Consider the following 16,496-nt stretch of genomic DNA (forward strand, 5'->3'; position numbering starts at 1 on the left):
GCTAGGATCATGTTTGCAGCCTACAAGAGCGATGATGGAATATATTTCCTTTCCCTTCCCAGCTTTGTCACTTGCCTCATACAATCTGCTGACTTTGGAACCCAAAAAATTTCTTTGGTACGAGCTTTTGCAGCTGAATTACAGTGGAGGGCATGATGAATATGAAACGCGTAAGAAAGGTGAATTAGAAAAGTGGCAGATGGGAACTGTGTAGTGTTTTTATTTATACTCTCCATTCCTGTGCACAGTGCACTTTCCATTTTAGCTAGTCGGGTTCATCCATTTACTGCATTTTCTCCTGTCACCAAATAAATATGAGCTGTATTGAATTTTACGGAACTTTCTGGCAGCATATGGAATATTTCCGTTTCACATAATTCCCAGTAATATAGTTTGGAATTATTACATAAAGCTAGTTCAGTTAAGGCTATAGTTATCAGCATAGCCCCGTAAATGTTCAGTAGCTTATAATTAAAGGGTAATACATGCCCAATTAAGCACCAATGTTTAGTGCTAATCATATGGTATTGTATCTGATTTTCACGGTAATCCTCTGAGGTGGAGACTATTCCCCTACCCTCTTTACACATGAGAGGACGAGGTATAGACATATTAAGTATTATTAATTTGTCCATGTTTGCTTAGCTCATAAGAAGTTGAGCTAGACTTCAAACACAGGTATTTACCTATGAGTGTATGCACTGACCCACGTTCATTGTGTATTTCTTCAGGTTTGTCTTTGCAGACAATTATCAGCTAGTGCCAGGAATTTGCTAACCTATAGCTGGTTAGACTGAGCAACTCTGGACTTTGCAAGGGATGAATGTGTGAATTTCAAATGACCTTGCTATTAATGTCTTTTCCTAGGATGCTACATCCCAGCCATCATTCCCCTAAGAGGGGTAGTTCTTCAGCCTTTCCAAAGCTGAAAGAAAAGCCTAGTGCTCAAAATACATTTCGTTCTTGTTGGTGATAATGTTATGGAAATGGACTTTTTCTATGCATCTTTGCAATTCCACTGATCTCTTATTTAACTGCTTTGAAGTTGTCTTTATATCGTTGTTCACATGGTTTCTTGATTAAAACACTAAGATACTAAGCACTGACTAGAACACAAAATCTAACCAAAGGTAGTGTATTGTAATGTCTTCTTTAAGCTTTGAAAACTACTTTCCTTATCTCAAAGCATTTATTGACTAACTTTATCATAATGTAGTTATAAAGCATGATTTTCAAAAAAAAGTCATGACATAAAATGAGTACATGTCAAAGATAATACTTAATGAACTATTTGCATTTCTATTAGCTTTCTAGAAGTTCAGTTTATCTCTAAAGAGTTGTAAAATGGAATATCCAAAGATACAGGTGCACATCTAGGATCAGATAATCCCAGAGGTTCCAGCTTTCCCTTAAAAGGATATACAATAATCCCTGTACCTCATTCCAGAGTCTCAAATATTTCCTTGGAGTACTATCATGTGAATGCACTTATGGGAATAACTCTTCTATAGTATACATTTCATCCTTCTAGTTATCCAATTAACTACTTAGGGCTTATTATCTGCTTGGAACAATTGAATGGGTATTATAAACAGAACAGGAAGTGTGTGGGTGTGTGTATGACTATATATCCAGAATCTATTTCACTTAGATTCTTTTTTTACATTTTTTAAAATGGAAGTACAGTTGATAATACAATATTATATTGGGTTAAAGTATATAACACTATGGTTCAACAGTTATATATATTATTAAATCCTAACCCCAACTAGTGTGGTCAACACAGAAGTTACAGAACTATTGAGTTATATTCTCTATGCTGAACCTTCATCCCCATGACTATATTTTTTGATATTTTGTGCCTCTTTTTCTCTTTCACCTGTTTCACTCACCTCCCTCAACCCCTTCCCCATGGTAACCACAAGTAACTTCTCAGTGTGTGAATCTCCTGATGTTTTGTTCATTTTGTTTTGTTTTATTTTTAGATTCCACATATAAGTGAAATGATAGGGTATTTTTCTATCTCTGCCTGGCTTATTCACTGAGCATAATACCCTCTACGTTCATCCATTTGTTGCAAATGGTGGGATTTCCTTATTTTTTAATGGCTGAATAATATTCCATTGTATACATGTACCACATCTTTATCCATTCATCTATTGATAAGATGCTTTGGTTGTTTCCGTATCTTGGCTATTGTAAGTAATGTGGCAATAAACAGAGGGTGTATGTCTTTTTGAATCAGAGATTTTGTTTTCTTTAGGTAAATTCCTTGAAGTGGAGTTACTGGGTTGTATGGTACTTCTATTTTTAGTTTTCTGAGGAAACTCTACTTTTCAAGATTCTGATTGCTATCGTGGTGTTTTTATTAGTTACCCATTAAAGTGGATATTATGACTGAGAATGTTGGAAATTGTTGTAGTGACAAAATATTTAGCATAATGGTTTATCCAGATGGCTCTTGGATTGAAAAACATACATTTTTGACTTGTAGAATTAAAATGATAGTAAATCATCCAGCCTGGAAAAAATTGAGATAATTTGATCCATAAAAACTTTTATCTTTTTAGTATTTTTCCCACTTTATTGAATTATAATGAAAAACTAAAATTGTTTATATTTAAGGTGTACAATTTAGTTTTGATATGTGTATTTTTGATATATGTATGTGATATATATATATATCTATTTTGTGCAGTGATTACCACAACCAAGTGAATTAACATATCTCTCACCTCACATTACTATCATTTTTTTTTTGGTTTCAATAACATATTTTTGAAACATTTTGTTATAACATAAAAATCAAAACCTTGGTCTACTTCCAGGAGTTGATATCAATGAAACAAATCACAGATACAGAGAAAGAATGGTGCATACAGTTTGTCACATATAGATATGTGGTTACATATGTATGGTATAGTCATAGGATGAAACTAGCATTTTTTTTTTACTTAACATTCACATTACTATCATTTTTTATGTTGTGAGAATATTGAAGGTTTACTCTTTAAGCCAATTTCAAGTATACAATGCAGTATTATTGCTATAGTTACCATGCTGCACGTAAAACTCCAGGACTTTTCATCCTGCGTAAATGGAAATTTGTACCCTTTGACCAATATCTCCCCATTTCCCCCACTCCCCAGACTCTGCCAATAATCATTCTACCCTCTGCTTCTGTTAGTTTGACTCTTTTAGATTCAAAATGTAAGTGAGATCATACAGTATTTGTCTTTCTTTGTTGGACTTATTTCACTTAGCATAATGCCTTTAAGGTCCATCCTTGTTGCAAATTGAAAGATTTCCTTCCTTTTTAAGGCTGAATAATTTTCCTGTGTGTGTGTGTGCGGACGTGTGCGTGCATGCATGCGTGTATTTCACATTTTATTCATTCATCTACTGATGAAAACTCAAAACCTTTCTTAGGAAATCTTCAAATGATACAAAAAACATACAAACATACATGTTTTTATGAAAAGTGGTGAATGTTCATTTTAAAAAAAATTAGGTGAACATATAGCAATGTGGAGGAAAATCAAAATCAGTATAATTAAAATTTTGAAGATAATATATGCTGTAATGCAGTTTTTTCTAGTCATTTTTCTATCATTTATATTCATAATAAGAATCATGCTATATACAGCATTGTATTATGCTTTTATCTCAACATTTTATTGACTATTTTTCTGAATGATTAGTTTCAAAAATACTTATGAAGACTGAATAGTATTTTATCTTACAGGTATTCCCTAAAACTTATTTTAATAGTCCTCTTTTTTAGTAGTAAGATACTTTCATAATGTTTTATTAAGTATCTCTCTTTAAATCTCTATCTGTGTTTACAATATTTAAGGTGATGTATTAGGTTCCTATTGCTGCAAAACAGATTATAAATCTAGTAGCCTAAAACTATACAAATATATTCTTTGAATAAATAAATAAAAAATAATGTATTTTAATAGACTGCATTGTTTCTGTGGGTAAACAGTCTGAACACAGATTAGCTGGGTCCTGTACTCAGGGTCTCACAGGCTGAAATCAAGGTATTAACCAGGCTGAACTCTCATCTGAGACTTGGGGTCCTCTTCCAAGTTCTTATGGTTGTTACCAGAATTCAGTTCCTTGTGGCATTGGGACTGAGGCCGTTAGCTTCTAGAGGCTATACACCATTTCATATGTGGTCCTCTCCAGACCAATTGGAGAGCATTTCTGCTGTTTCATTTCTCTGATATCTTCTATCGGTGACCTAGTCTAAACCCTCTGTTAAATAGCCACCTGACTAGGCTGTACCCACTCAGGGTAATCTCCATTTGATTAACTTAAAATCATCTTAGTTGATTTATTTACAACCACAAAACCTCTTCATTTCTGCCATATAACATAGTCTGATTATGGGAGTGATATCCCATCATATTTATAGGCCTCATCCCTACTCAAAGGGAGAGAATTCCACAGGGTTTGATCATCAGAGGCTAGGAATCTTGGGGGGCATCTCAGAATTTTTATTACTGCAGGCAAATTTCATTTCTTTGTTCAGTGGTATATGCTTCTTTTATTGTGTTTTGTTTTTATGTATTCTGATATCTGGTGCAATGTTGTACATATCTTTCATTAATAAGTCTATCAATTTTTTGTGGCTGTATTTCACTGCAGCTAGCCTAGAATTAAAATACATTTTGGTATCTTGCAGGGCAAGTCCTACTTAATTCCTCTTCTTTTTTCTAAATTTTTCTCTTCTTTATTCTTCCATTCAAATTTTAGATTTATATTTTCAAGAAATAAACTAAAAATTTCATTTGAATTTTGACAAAAGAAAATGTCAATTTTGAAAAATCTGCATTATTTTTGGATAACATGGACAAAGTGGTCAATATTTTCATTTTGGAGCACATGTCTTTTCTCCAATTACAGTGTAATAAAATTTTTAGTTTTATAAGCATAACCTATAAATAATGGAAATGTTACATTTCCCTTTTTCTAATATTTCTATTTATAGTCTATTATTTTTACTTTCTGGTTCAGTCACTGCTGAGGACTTACGGATAAAAACTAAGTAATAGTGGTAACATTACCCTTGTAAGTGTTATTCTAGTTTTATACATTTAATTAAATTCCTTATATTAGTTCTAATAATTTGTTTTGTCTTTTAAGGTTTTCTATGTTTTTAAAATCTTAACCATGATTTTCTTTTCTTTGGAACATACTCTGTTCCTTGAAAGTTTGGAAGTACTCATTTGTGTTATTTTCTGTAGTCAAAAATTCTTGGAGTTTACACTTTAATGGTATTTAGAATTTTTAAATGATTTCTATTTGTTTCATGTTTTTTTTCTTTTTTTTTGGTATCATTAATCTACAATTACATGAGCAACATTATGGTTACTAGACTCCCCCATCATCAAGTCCCCACCACATACCCCATTACAGCATGTTTTTCTTTTGTTTAGTAAATATTGGTAATTTACATTCCCAGAAAACCATTAATTCAGTAAATGTTCTGAATTTAGTAAAATTCAAAGTATTCTAAATTTTTATGTCATTATTTATTTTATATCCTCTTTTTTCACTTTTGATTTTGTATATATTATTGATCTTATTTTCTTAGCAGATTAGATAGAATTTTTGGTCAACTATTTCTAATACAAAACTGGTTATGACAGTTCCTTAAACACCTTTGGCTTCCCACCTGCTGAAACATCTGATCCAGATTTGAGGAGAATTTAGAACACCCTTTCCTTCCAGGATTCTTCTACAAATTTTCAGCCTCACCTGGTGCCACTCAGTAGGTGTACCAGTTACCCCTTAATAATTATAGCCACCATTCCAGTTTGTTGATTTGTAGGACATCCATAGCATTTTATGCCAGGTTGTTCTATAGCAAACTACTTGGTGGTATGTATTCTCAGGACAATAATTAATGAAGAGCAAATGCACTTTGGACAAAGTTATTTGACTATTGAGTATTATATTCTTCATCAACTTGTAAGGGAATCTGTCAAGAACCATATTACTGAAGATTTCATTGAAACCATGGCCTTTTAGTCATACTGTGAGTTAACTTTTGGAAATCAATATAGAAGCTTGGCTAAAGATCTGGAACCTTAATATTCCTTTGCCATCCAGGCTCTATTGCAATGAATAATCTGGTTAGAATTATGTTAAAACAGCCAACCAACCAAAAAACCAGAACCTGTGCCTGGGCCAATATGTAAAAACTTACCCTAGTGACTGTAAACTTATTTTTGATGATCCCTAACCTGTATTGAAGAGATTGTCAGGTATATGGTTTTATTTTTGCTAGTGTTTTTTCAAATGCACCATGTACTCTTTTTGCCTTCCTCTACCTGTCATCTCCTGTCTGTCACTTTTTAAACTCTTTCTATCCTGGTCCAAAGTCAGCCCATATGCCACCCTTACCTGAAAAGGTTTTTCATGGCCTCTCCAGGCAACACTGAGTGTCTTCCATAGATTAGAGATTTCTTCTAACACCTGTTCCTTTGCTCTAATCATGGATTTTCAGGTCTCTCATGTGATCGTTGACTACAGCGACCATTTCCTAATGATTTTGTTTCCCCAGTATTTAAGACAGTATCTGAAACATAGTAGGCACTCAAAAAAAATTGAAAAGCAAGTGTACAGACATCTTCATAATTTGTTAGCAGTTGATTTACTTCAAGATAATTGTCATGGGTTCATGATGCAAGAAACAAATTTTTCCTTGGGGCTTATTTTAAATACTGAGGATTTTTTTTTGTAACTTCGTTACAGAGCTGGTAAGCAAGCACCTCTGTTTATCCTCTCCATAGGGAATCTATTCCACAACTTTATCATGCATTATTTTATGTAAATTATGCTTGGTAAAATACTCTGTGCCATGCACAAATGGCTACTTAAATTTGTGATTAGAGCAAAGAATAATTGGTATGATCTTGAGTTTAGTAATGTAAAAACTTCAAGGATTAAATCAAATATAATGGATCATTTTTTGAGCATTATTACATACCAGCCAGGAATAGAGAGAAAGGAGACATAGGAAAAGAGCTAGCATTTTCAAATGTCTACAGTGAAATGTCATTGTTAAAAACTGTGGTAGGCACCATAAAGAGAATTATTTTGTTTAAAGGTTGTAAAACTTTGAAGTAGGTATTTGTTACCTTCATATGTTGGGAAAAAATAGGTCAAAAAAGAAATAAAGTAAAATGAAATAAACATGTACTTATTTATGTCCATGCTTTGTAGATGAGAAAACTAGGACTTACAGAGATGAAGTAGGTTGCCTAACTCACCATACAGTTCTCCTTCTAAAGCCAGTTCTCTCTGCTTTATGGAATAAAACACATGAGTGCAGCCTCCCTCCATTTAATTTCCAGACTGAACTTTGTATTCATGCGTGTGGACTTGCTTTCCTACTGCCAATGAAAGGAGCTGTCTGCAGTTTCCCAAACTAATGTCCCTTCCTTTCTAGATTCACCTCCTTCCTCTGCCTCTGTCTCTCTGCTTCAGTTTACATGGAAGTCCTGCCCTTACCTATTCTCAACTATAGTTATCCTTCAACTTCTTACCTTTCAACTATGGATTCCACATCCTACTTTTCAGAAACAAGCAAATGAAGCTTATTTTCCTCCTTAAATTTTCTGATTATGCCCCATTTGACGAATTAAAGGGCTGTCTTATATCAGCAGTAACATCTTAACCCTAAAGCCAGTTATCTCTCTTTGTCTTTACAGTACGTAAGCTATGCTGATTGTGTCTTTAAATATCCTTGCTTCCTTAATTGACACAACTCCTTCCTCATTCACATTCTCTTCACTTCCTTATTCTCTTTCACACTTTTCTTCCCTTTGATTCCCTTGGCCTGTCTTATAAATATTTGTAGCTCCAGACCTGAAAGTGTAAGCCACCTTCTCTTTGTTTTCTATACTTTCTTTCTGATTATTTCTTTAACTTCAGCTGCAATTACAATGTTGTTATCTTACATGTCTCTGCTGGGCTTCTGGCTAATGTTTTTAATTAAGTATAAGACAGTTCCAACAGGAGATTCCACAGGTAGTTTAAAATCTACATGCCCCAAATATAATTTTGTATATTTCTCCACCTTCATTGCCCAAAATGTCTTCTCTATTTCTAAATATTAGTAAATGGTATCATAACAGACCTAGTTGTTCAAACTATGTGCCTCAGATACACTTTTAAAGCTTGCTTTTAATGTCACTTAATGTCACTAGACTCTCTTTATTCCCATATTTATTCTGTTCTCCCAGTGTTCACCACTACTGCATTAGGGCTGACTCTCTTCCTTGTCTTCCTGTGCCACTGCCAGCTAACTCATTTCTTCTGCCTTCAAACTATGCTTTCTAAAACAGTTCAGATTATTCACTTATAAGCATCAGTTGGGTCTTTCTCATTGTTGCTGCAAAGAATCTTAGGATTGTGTGAAAGGGGAGCAGGTCAGAATCTTGGGCAAGTCATCACATGTATTCTGAGGAAACATTTAATATACATATTTTCATGGTTTAACAAGTAAAGAAAGTGGAGCTGCTTGAAATATTCTTGGATGATGAAGTTAGACAGAATAGGAGTGAAAAGCATTGTGGGAAAAGTCCCAACTTTTTACCTAGCATATCGTGCTGTGAGCAATCCTACTGACGGACATCTTCAACTTCTTTTACTCCAGCCTGCAGCCTGCACTCTATTTGCACTTCACTCCTGGAACTTGACAAATGTTCTCTAATAGTCTCTTATTGCTGCTCTAACAAATTGCCACAAACTTAGTGGCTTAAAACAATCCAAATTTTTAATCTTACAGTTCTGGTGGTCAGAAGCTTAAGACTCACTGGCTCACTTGTCTAAAATCAAGGTGTTGACATGCCTGCATTTCTTTGAGAGGATCTAGAGGAGAATCTATTTCCTTGGCTTTTCCATCTTCTAGAGGCCATAGACATTCCTTGGCACATGTCCCGTTCCTCCATCTTCAAAGTGCATCACTCCAATCTCTGACCTTTGCTTTCATCCTTAATATTTTTTCTCTCTGAATATAATTCTTTCACTGCCCTTTTATAAGGATATTTGTGATTACATTAGGCTCACCAAATAATAATCTCTCATCTCAAAATCCTTAAGTTAAACACATCTGTGAAGTCCCTTTGCCATGTAAAGTAACATATTTACCAGTTCCAGGAATTTGCATGTGAGCACATTTGCGGGTGGGCATTATTCTGCCTATCAGACTGACAATGTCACTTATCCTTTAGTCCTAGAGCCAGAATTCCCTTTCCTTTAGAAAGTCTCTCCTTCCTGACCTAGCGGAAATGCCTCTTCCTCTAAAAGCCCTTTCCTGTGACTTCACCAGACCCAACCTGGAGCAGAATTAATAGATCCTCCCTTTACTCCCTCCGCACATTATGCTCACCATATGGCACTAGGGCCAGTCTAATTAAGTAGGTAAGCATTTGTCTCCTTTATTGGTCTGTGAGCCTTCTTTATTAGAGTGCATTGCATTGCCTGTGTCCCCACTGCACCATAGCATAGCACCTTATAACTAGTATGTGCTTAATAAGTGTTTATCAGATGATGAGTTTGAATGCCAAAATTCAACTGCATGTAATAGCAACCACAATCTTTCATTCATTCATTTTTCTCAGCTACTATCTACTGAGCATTGGATATAAAATGATGATTAAAACACTTATTCACCCTAGAGGAACTTAGTCTTGTAAGTGAGATAGACATATAATGAAAGAGATAAGCTAATAGCTTGGAGTAAGATGTAAAGAAAGCTGGTCTATACAGAAAGTTTTACAGGTGAGAGGATGTGAGTTGAGTCTATAACAGTACTGTTAATAATAATAATAATGGCAGCAACAATCAGCTACAGTAAAAACAGTGACAACAATAGCTTTCATTTATTGAGTTTGTTCTGTGTGCTGGTGCTATTCTAAGCCCTATGGTGTATAAACTGTAATAATACCTATTGGTCAAATGAAGAAGCTAGAGAGGTTATTTGACCAAAATCACACAATTGATAGATAGCAAAACTGAGATAAGAACCTAGACAGACCTATTGCTCATAACCCCTGTGATTTGCTCATTCTGCATAAGATTTAGTAGTGGTCTGTGTGAAGCCAAGTGGTGAATGCATTCTTAAAAGCAAACAGCCGGTAATTTCAGGTCCATCCACCTTCTTGAAATTAGATCATTGATAGTAGGAGCTACTGTGTAACAATAAGAAAATACATATAAGAACCTTGGTAAATGTTTATATATAGCTTGGATTGTGATTTCTAGGTAGGAATTTTAATTATACAACAAATACAGCAAAATTTAAATGTCTATGACTAGACATGTTTAATCTTTCAATGTAAGATACAATAAGTGACTTCAAAGAGGTTTGTAATTGACCAAAGCATTAAATCTGTGAAATGTTACATAATTCTTTCCCCCCCCAGTACATGTTTCAAGAAATTCAATTAAAGATCTTGATGTTACCAAATTGATGCTTTCCAAACCAATTTAATTTAATAAATAGAATTGCAGACTAGCTGGTATGCCTTAAATGCAATGAGTAAGGAAATAGTATTTTGAACAAGAGTAAAGTAGTAAGATAGTTAAGCTGGAAGGTCTTGCAATGTACAATTAGATCCTGGAGTTTCTTGGGCATCACTGACTGATTAAACTCACACTGAGAGAGGAACTGATTCTCACTGCTAACCTGAAGGCTGAAGATACCAACTTGAAGATTTCCTGCAGCTCCCGTTAGTGTGGTGGCTGGAAAATGGGATTTGCATTTTAGGAATGCATGATTCAGGCTGGCGCTTTAATGTGGCAATTCATCAGATGGTCTGATGAGTTGACTTTTCGGACTGGGTTTCATTTATGGCTTTATGTGAACTCAAGGTCTTTGGTTAGAAAGTTGAAACAGCTTTCATCATTTAAAGGTAGCACTGGAGTTAAAATAGCTTATTATCAATGCTTATTTTAAAAATTAACTGACTTTCTGACTGAAATGATGATAACACCTTACTGCAAGTGAATGGATTTTCATTTTGTTTTGTAAATTCAAATGTGTTTTAACAGACTTTTATTAACGTGAATGAATTAATCATTTAAAAAGGTTCAGAGGTATCTGAGACTCTTAGGAGAGCAAAAAATGTGATTGTCAAATCACCATTTCAACTTCCTCATCTTTAATAAAGTCATAGTGATTGAAAGCTGAATATCATGTCCTCAACTGTCTTGCAAAGACACTTGTGCTGTCATGGATTGACAATGTATTTGAACTGTGTTCTGACTTGATACTTTTTGAAATTTAGTCTTTCAGCTCTACTCTTTCACTCTTAGATGAAAATAAAAGATGGATGATTTTCTGAGGAAGACGGTGCTCATTTCGGTTAATTTCAAATGAAATATTTCCCCCTTTTGAAATCCAAACATGAGGCTAATGGTCCCTTCTAGTATCCCTCGGAGAACCTTGTAATAGGAAGAAATGATGCATCTCTCCGTAGGTTTCATAGATAGTGTACTTTCTTTCAATACAGACAAAAGTCTTAAAATTCTCTTGAAGTATCTTTTAGAGATTTTTAAAAAGAGAATTATAAAATGATAATTAAATCTTTGGAGGCATAGAATACATGATTTCTTTTCGAGTGGAAAGAGTGGTACTGAATAAAACTGTTTTTGGTTGCAGCATGGAACAGTCAACAATGTTAATGTCTGGTAATTTACAAAAAAAATAAATTGTTAGTGAAATAATCCTTTTGAAGGCATTGTTCCCACTTACTTAAATACAACTAGTCCTCTAGATAAATTCTAAACCTCAACTGACTATAAGATTTTTAAAACATTTTGGGGGACCTATAGAGCCATGTTTTGGCATTAGTCATTTTGATTTGATTTAGGAACCACAACAAATGGGAAAATTTATTACAGATCCTGTTCTCATACTGTTTTTTTGTGGAATTCTTTGCCTCAGTCATGCATGATCAAAAGTCTAAGAGAAATCTTATAATATTGCTGCATATTTTTTAAAATGTATGTTTTCCTTTTTTATCCTTGCTTTAGAGAACAGCCTTTAAGAGCTGGAAGATGAAAGCTCCGATTCCACACTTGATTCTTTTATACGCTACTTTCACGCAGGGTTTGAAGGTTGTGACCAAAAGAGGCTCTGGTAAGCAGTGGTTTCCCCTTTTCTCTCATTTTTATGGCTTGAAGAGATAGTGCTACATTCACACATGGGCCATTTGTGGAGAGCTTGAGGACTAATGGGGATACATATTGTGGAAGTATTGTAGGTATATCTTTAAATAAAGAGAGCATACTCATAGGAAACTAGAAAGGAGGGACTAGGTGGAAAAAAAAATGTGGCATATTTTGTTAATTGCAATGATGGGAATGGATTCAATACCAAAGTTTAGTTTGATTTCATTTTATAGTATGACTTCAACATACTTGTATAGAGTGTCATTTTAATTTTTGCATGGCAATACTGTAAATTTTTTTCAAGTTAACTTTCACTGTTACCATTTTAATGTCAGTTATGCTCAGGACAGATCCTTTTTAGTGTGGTACTTTGGCTGATTTGCTGATTTATTTTGCAAGTATTTAAAGAAAGCACCATAGTTATTAAAGAAAATGAGATGGGGAAACATCCTAATAGGTTAGTAAGAAATAAAGAGGTAAAGTAGAATGATAATATGAAAGGAATTGCTTTCATATAATGTTGAAACTTGCAAAAATCTTTACATGTTATCAGACATCTCAGTTTTCAGTTGACTGTTAATACTTGGAGTTAGTGAAATGTATGAGGCAACTGAATAAATGATATGGATGTGAAGTGGTACCTGGTCTAGTAAGTCACTGGTAATAAAAAGCCTTGCCACACTCACGTTTCATGTGGGGGTCACAGAATTTTTGAAGCTAAAGCTTTTGGGTATAATGGAGGAAGAAATGTATTGTGTTGAGTTGCCAGAAATGTTGTTAGTTTTAGAGAGACTGGGAAAAAAGAAGTGATGTGCAAGAGGCTGCAGAGTGTTGTGATATCAAGAACTTCATGAACAAAAGTATCTTTGGAATTCAGAAAGGAGAAGGAATGAAAGGGCTGAGATGGGGCTGAAGCTACCACTCTCAGTCCCTTAGTCTTCAAACTCACATTGATTGTATAATGGAAAAGGCCACGTGCAGGGCAAGTAGAGAGTGAGTCTGCTCTCATGAGCCCCCCCTTGGGAGGAGGTCTGGGGAGGAATTGAGGAGAACTTTGTGCATTGACAAGGCATTGGTGCAGGGTTGAGAGTGAAAGGAATTTTAGTGAACCTATTGGCTCTACAACTTCTTGGTCACTGTATAGCTGTGGTATTTGTCATTGATTTGATTATAAGTAATGTTAAAAAATACTGTTCATATATTTCCACATTATTTCATCTGTTCCTCTTGGTGAATCTTCTTGAATGGGAGAAAACACTAGGGCAGGATTATGGTGTAGTGGCTTTTGTAATCTGAATGAATTACGAGCAAATAGCAGATATCTTGGTTTCTTTGTCTGACACTTGCAAGGAAAATTGAGCATACCCATGGGAATTAGGGTAGGTAGAAGAGAAAATAAATCATAACAAAAGTTGATAATTTCTACAGCAGTGATATTTTCCTGAATAGAAATTTACATTAAAAGTACTTAATATGGATTTTTGGCCATGTAGAAGAGAAATAATTAATCATCTGCATAAGTATTATAACAAAAAGAAACTATCCAAAATAGAAGTACTGATTGAACCTTAAACACTTTATTTTTCTGGTTATTATATTATGGTTATTATAAAGTTTGGGCTTCTTTTGTTAGTTCATTTTGCATATGTCAGATCTATGATTTATTTATTGAAATGCAAATGTGACCTCTTTCCATCATCAAATAGTGGTGACAGGTCCATTCTATATAAACTCTAATTTTGGGGGAAAACTTTTATTAAATTGGGACTTTCTCTGTATGTTTGATGAGCATGGTTTAGAGCTCAAAATGTGGGACAGTTGGAAAATTTGTACATCCTTATGCTGCAGAGATCTGAGAAAACTCAATGACCTGTCTCAAATTCAATTTTTATTTTATTTTTATTATATAATTCTTTTAGGATGATAATAAAATGGTGCCCTAAGTTTGACAGAAGTTCTGAGAACTTGTTCTTTTTTATTTATGAATATAGCTGTCACATAGCTTGGAAACTGAAGATTTTCTATGCCCTAATGTATAATCAAAAAATTAAGCAGGTATTGAGATTTAGTAGCATGTTTGTTTACTCTTCTGTATAAGTGAATTAAGATATCTTACCCTAGTATTTATATTAAAACTCAGCTGGGTGGCAGTTTGTTTGATTTTTGAATATTAGGTGTACAATTTAAGAATAAATAGTATTACTTTACCCATATACTTTCATAGCTAACTCTCAGCTCAGCTGATGCCTGTTACCATGACACCTTTGTTGAGAGAAGCAGATACATAGGTTACTGAAGAGCATCATTACTGATTTCCATACATCAAGTAGAAGAGGAGTGTATTTGGCATCTTCTCCTTAGAAGATGAATGGTTCAATATTCACTCCCAGTCCAACCTATCAAATCAGAGGCATCAAGGCCAAGGAATAAATATCAATTTTGATGTTTGATCTCTCATACTAACCAAGAGAGATACTTATCCTTGTTCTTTCTTCTTATCATTTAATTCTCTTTTTATTTTCAATTTTATAAATCTTTTTGAAAATTCTGTAAACATGATTCAAGATCCAGTGTTTTTCATGTGTCTTTTAGTGGAATGTTATTCTTAAATTCACTGTGACCACTAGAAAACCAGAAGCAGATGTTAATAACTGAGAACATATTAAATATGATTATAATGCACACAGTAATTTTTAATTTTTTGTGGCATTGTGTATAGTATTTACTTTAAATAAACACATGGTCATTCCATAAAAATATAGAGGTAGGTATATGTTTCTCATTAACAGAAGTAATTTAAAAGCAATAGAAGCTCTTCAGACAGAAGCTGGAAATGTATTATTTTTACCACATTGGCTTATACCTTTATTACTATTAATTTAAAGATCAAAGTAAATATATTAAGGCACTTATATCATCATAACATCTTTGATTGAATTATTTAAGAAATCAACTTTAATATTTTTTTACATATCACTGTGGGTAGATATATGGTTGTAACTATCAGTGCTTGAATCTGGTCTCTCAGGTAATGTTCTAAACTTTTGCTTACATTTAGAATCGAGGCTTTTAATATCTATGGAATCAGATATTCAGCATTTGTTATACAGTAGATTTTCTCTTGGAACAATTTTATATGTTGTTTTAGTTTTTATAAGCAGCACTTGAAGAAAGAGTAAAAGACTAACAGTGTTACCTACTCTCCTCAAGTATGTGAAGTGTAGCAATTCAGTAAGTAAACATTTGAGTTGCTGTCATTTGTAAAATTCTGTACAAAAACATGTAAAGTAAATGCTTGCTTTGAGAGGCTTTGTGTTTTAACCAGTTTAGAAAGGTTAACTGAATGTTCTGGTTGGTTGGTCTGTTCAGTTGTTGCTTTCCCCTCCCTCCCCCTTCTTTTCCCCTGTTCCCTATCTCTCCCCCCTTTCTTCTTTCCTTTTCTTGCTTCCTCCTTCCTTCTGGTCTTCCTTCATTTCCTCCTTTCCTCCTCTTCTCCGCCCCGCCCTTCTCTTCTTCCTCTCTTCCTTCCTTCCTTTGTTATTAGTGTGTTTGTCTGTAAGTGAATCTATTTTGAATATTCCCATTGTGTCTTTGTAGAACTTGTAAACTATAAAAATGCTGGCATTACCTTGAAGGGTTAAAGTCCATGAAATGCTATGTTAAATCCAAGAGTGTACTATGGTCTCTGTTAATATTGGCTGTTCTTAAATATTCTTTATTTTGTGTATATAAGAGAATTTGAGATAATATTCAGGGGTAGGGAAATAATGTAAACTACTGAAGGACTTCTACAAAGTATGAGTATAACACTTTTGAGGAACTCAAGTGAGCTGTGATTTGGCACAAGAGTTTGGGGCACTGAAGAGAAATGAAGCTAGACGGACTTGGATATAGAAATTAAGGAAGAGAAGAGGATCCAGACCTTTTGTCTGTTTCTCTTTGTTCTCATATCCACATGCAAGATGGAGAATGCAAGAACCATGATTTATATATGCTTATAACTTCGACAGTGCCAAATATGGTATGTGTTTCAGAGTCAGGATTCAGTGAACTCTCTTAATGAAGCAATGATTACACAAATGAATGAATAAGTAGCTTTAGTGTTTAGGCTGGGTTATATGTGGGGATCCTATAAGACCAATGCAGTACTAGAAAAATAAAGGTAAAATAGATGCATTTAGGAAAAACTAGTTTTTCTCAAATATAAATTTCCATAATGCATAATATGAGATTACTGAAGCAAAAGATATAAACTCAGAATAAACATTATCCAACACATGCTAAGGGTTTATATTGAAGAC

At 34.1% G+C, this 16,496-nt stretch overlaps 1 protein-coding gene across 1 annotated transcript in view; it reads left to right on the plus strand.

The window, feature by feature from the left end:
* IL1RAPL1 (interleukin 1 receptor accessory protein like 1) overlaps nt 1–16,496 on the plus strand; it is a 1,253,736-nt gene that overhangs the window by 172,418 nt on the left and 1,064,822 nt on the right. Inside the window, exon 2 of the mRNA XM_017672859.3 lies at nt 12,058–12,163. Coding sequence (XP_017528348.3) covers nt 12,082–12,163 — 82 coding nt within the window. The 5' untranslated portion in view covers nt 12,058–12,081. The remainder of the gene's footprint in view (nt 1–12,057; nt 12,164–16,496) is intronic.

The sequence above is a fragment of the Manis javanica genome, chromosome X (assembly GCF_040802235.1).
Source record: "Manis javanica isolate MJ-LG chromosome X, MJ_LKY, whole genome shotgun sequence".
NCBI classification, from domain to species: Eukaryota; Metazoa; Chordata; class Mammalia; order Pholidota; family Manidae; genus Manis; species Manis javanica.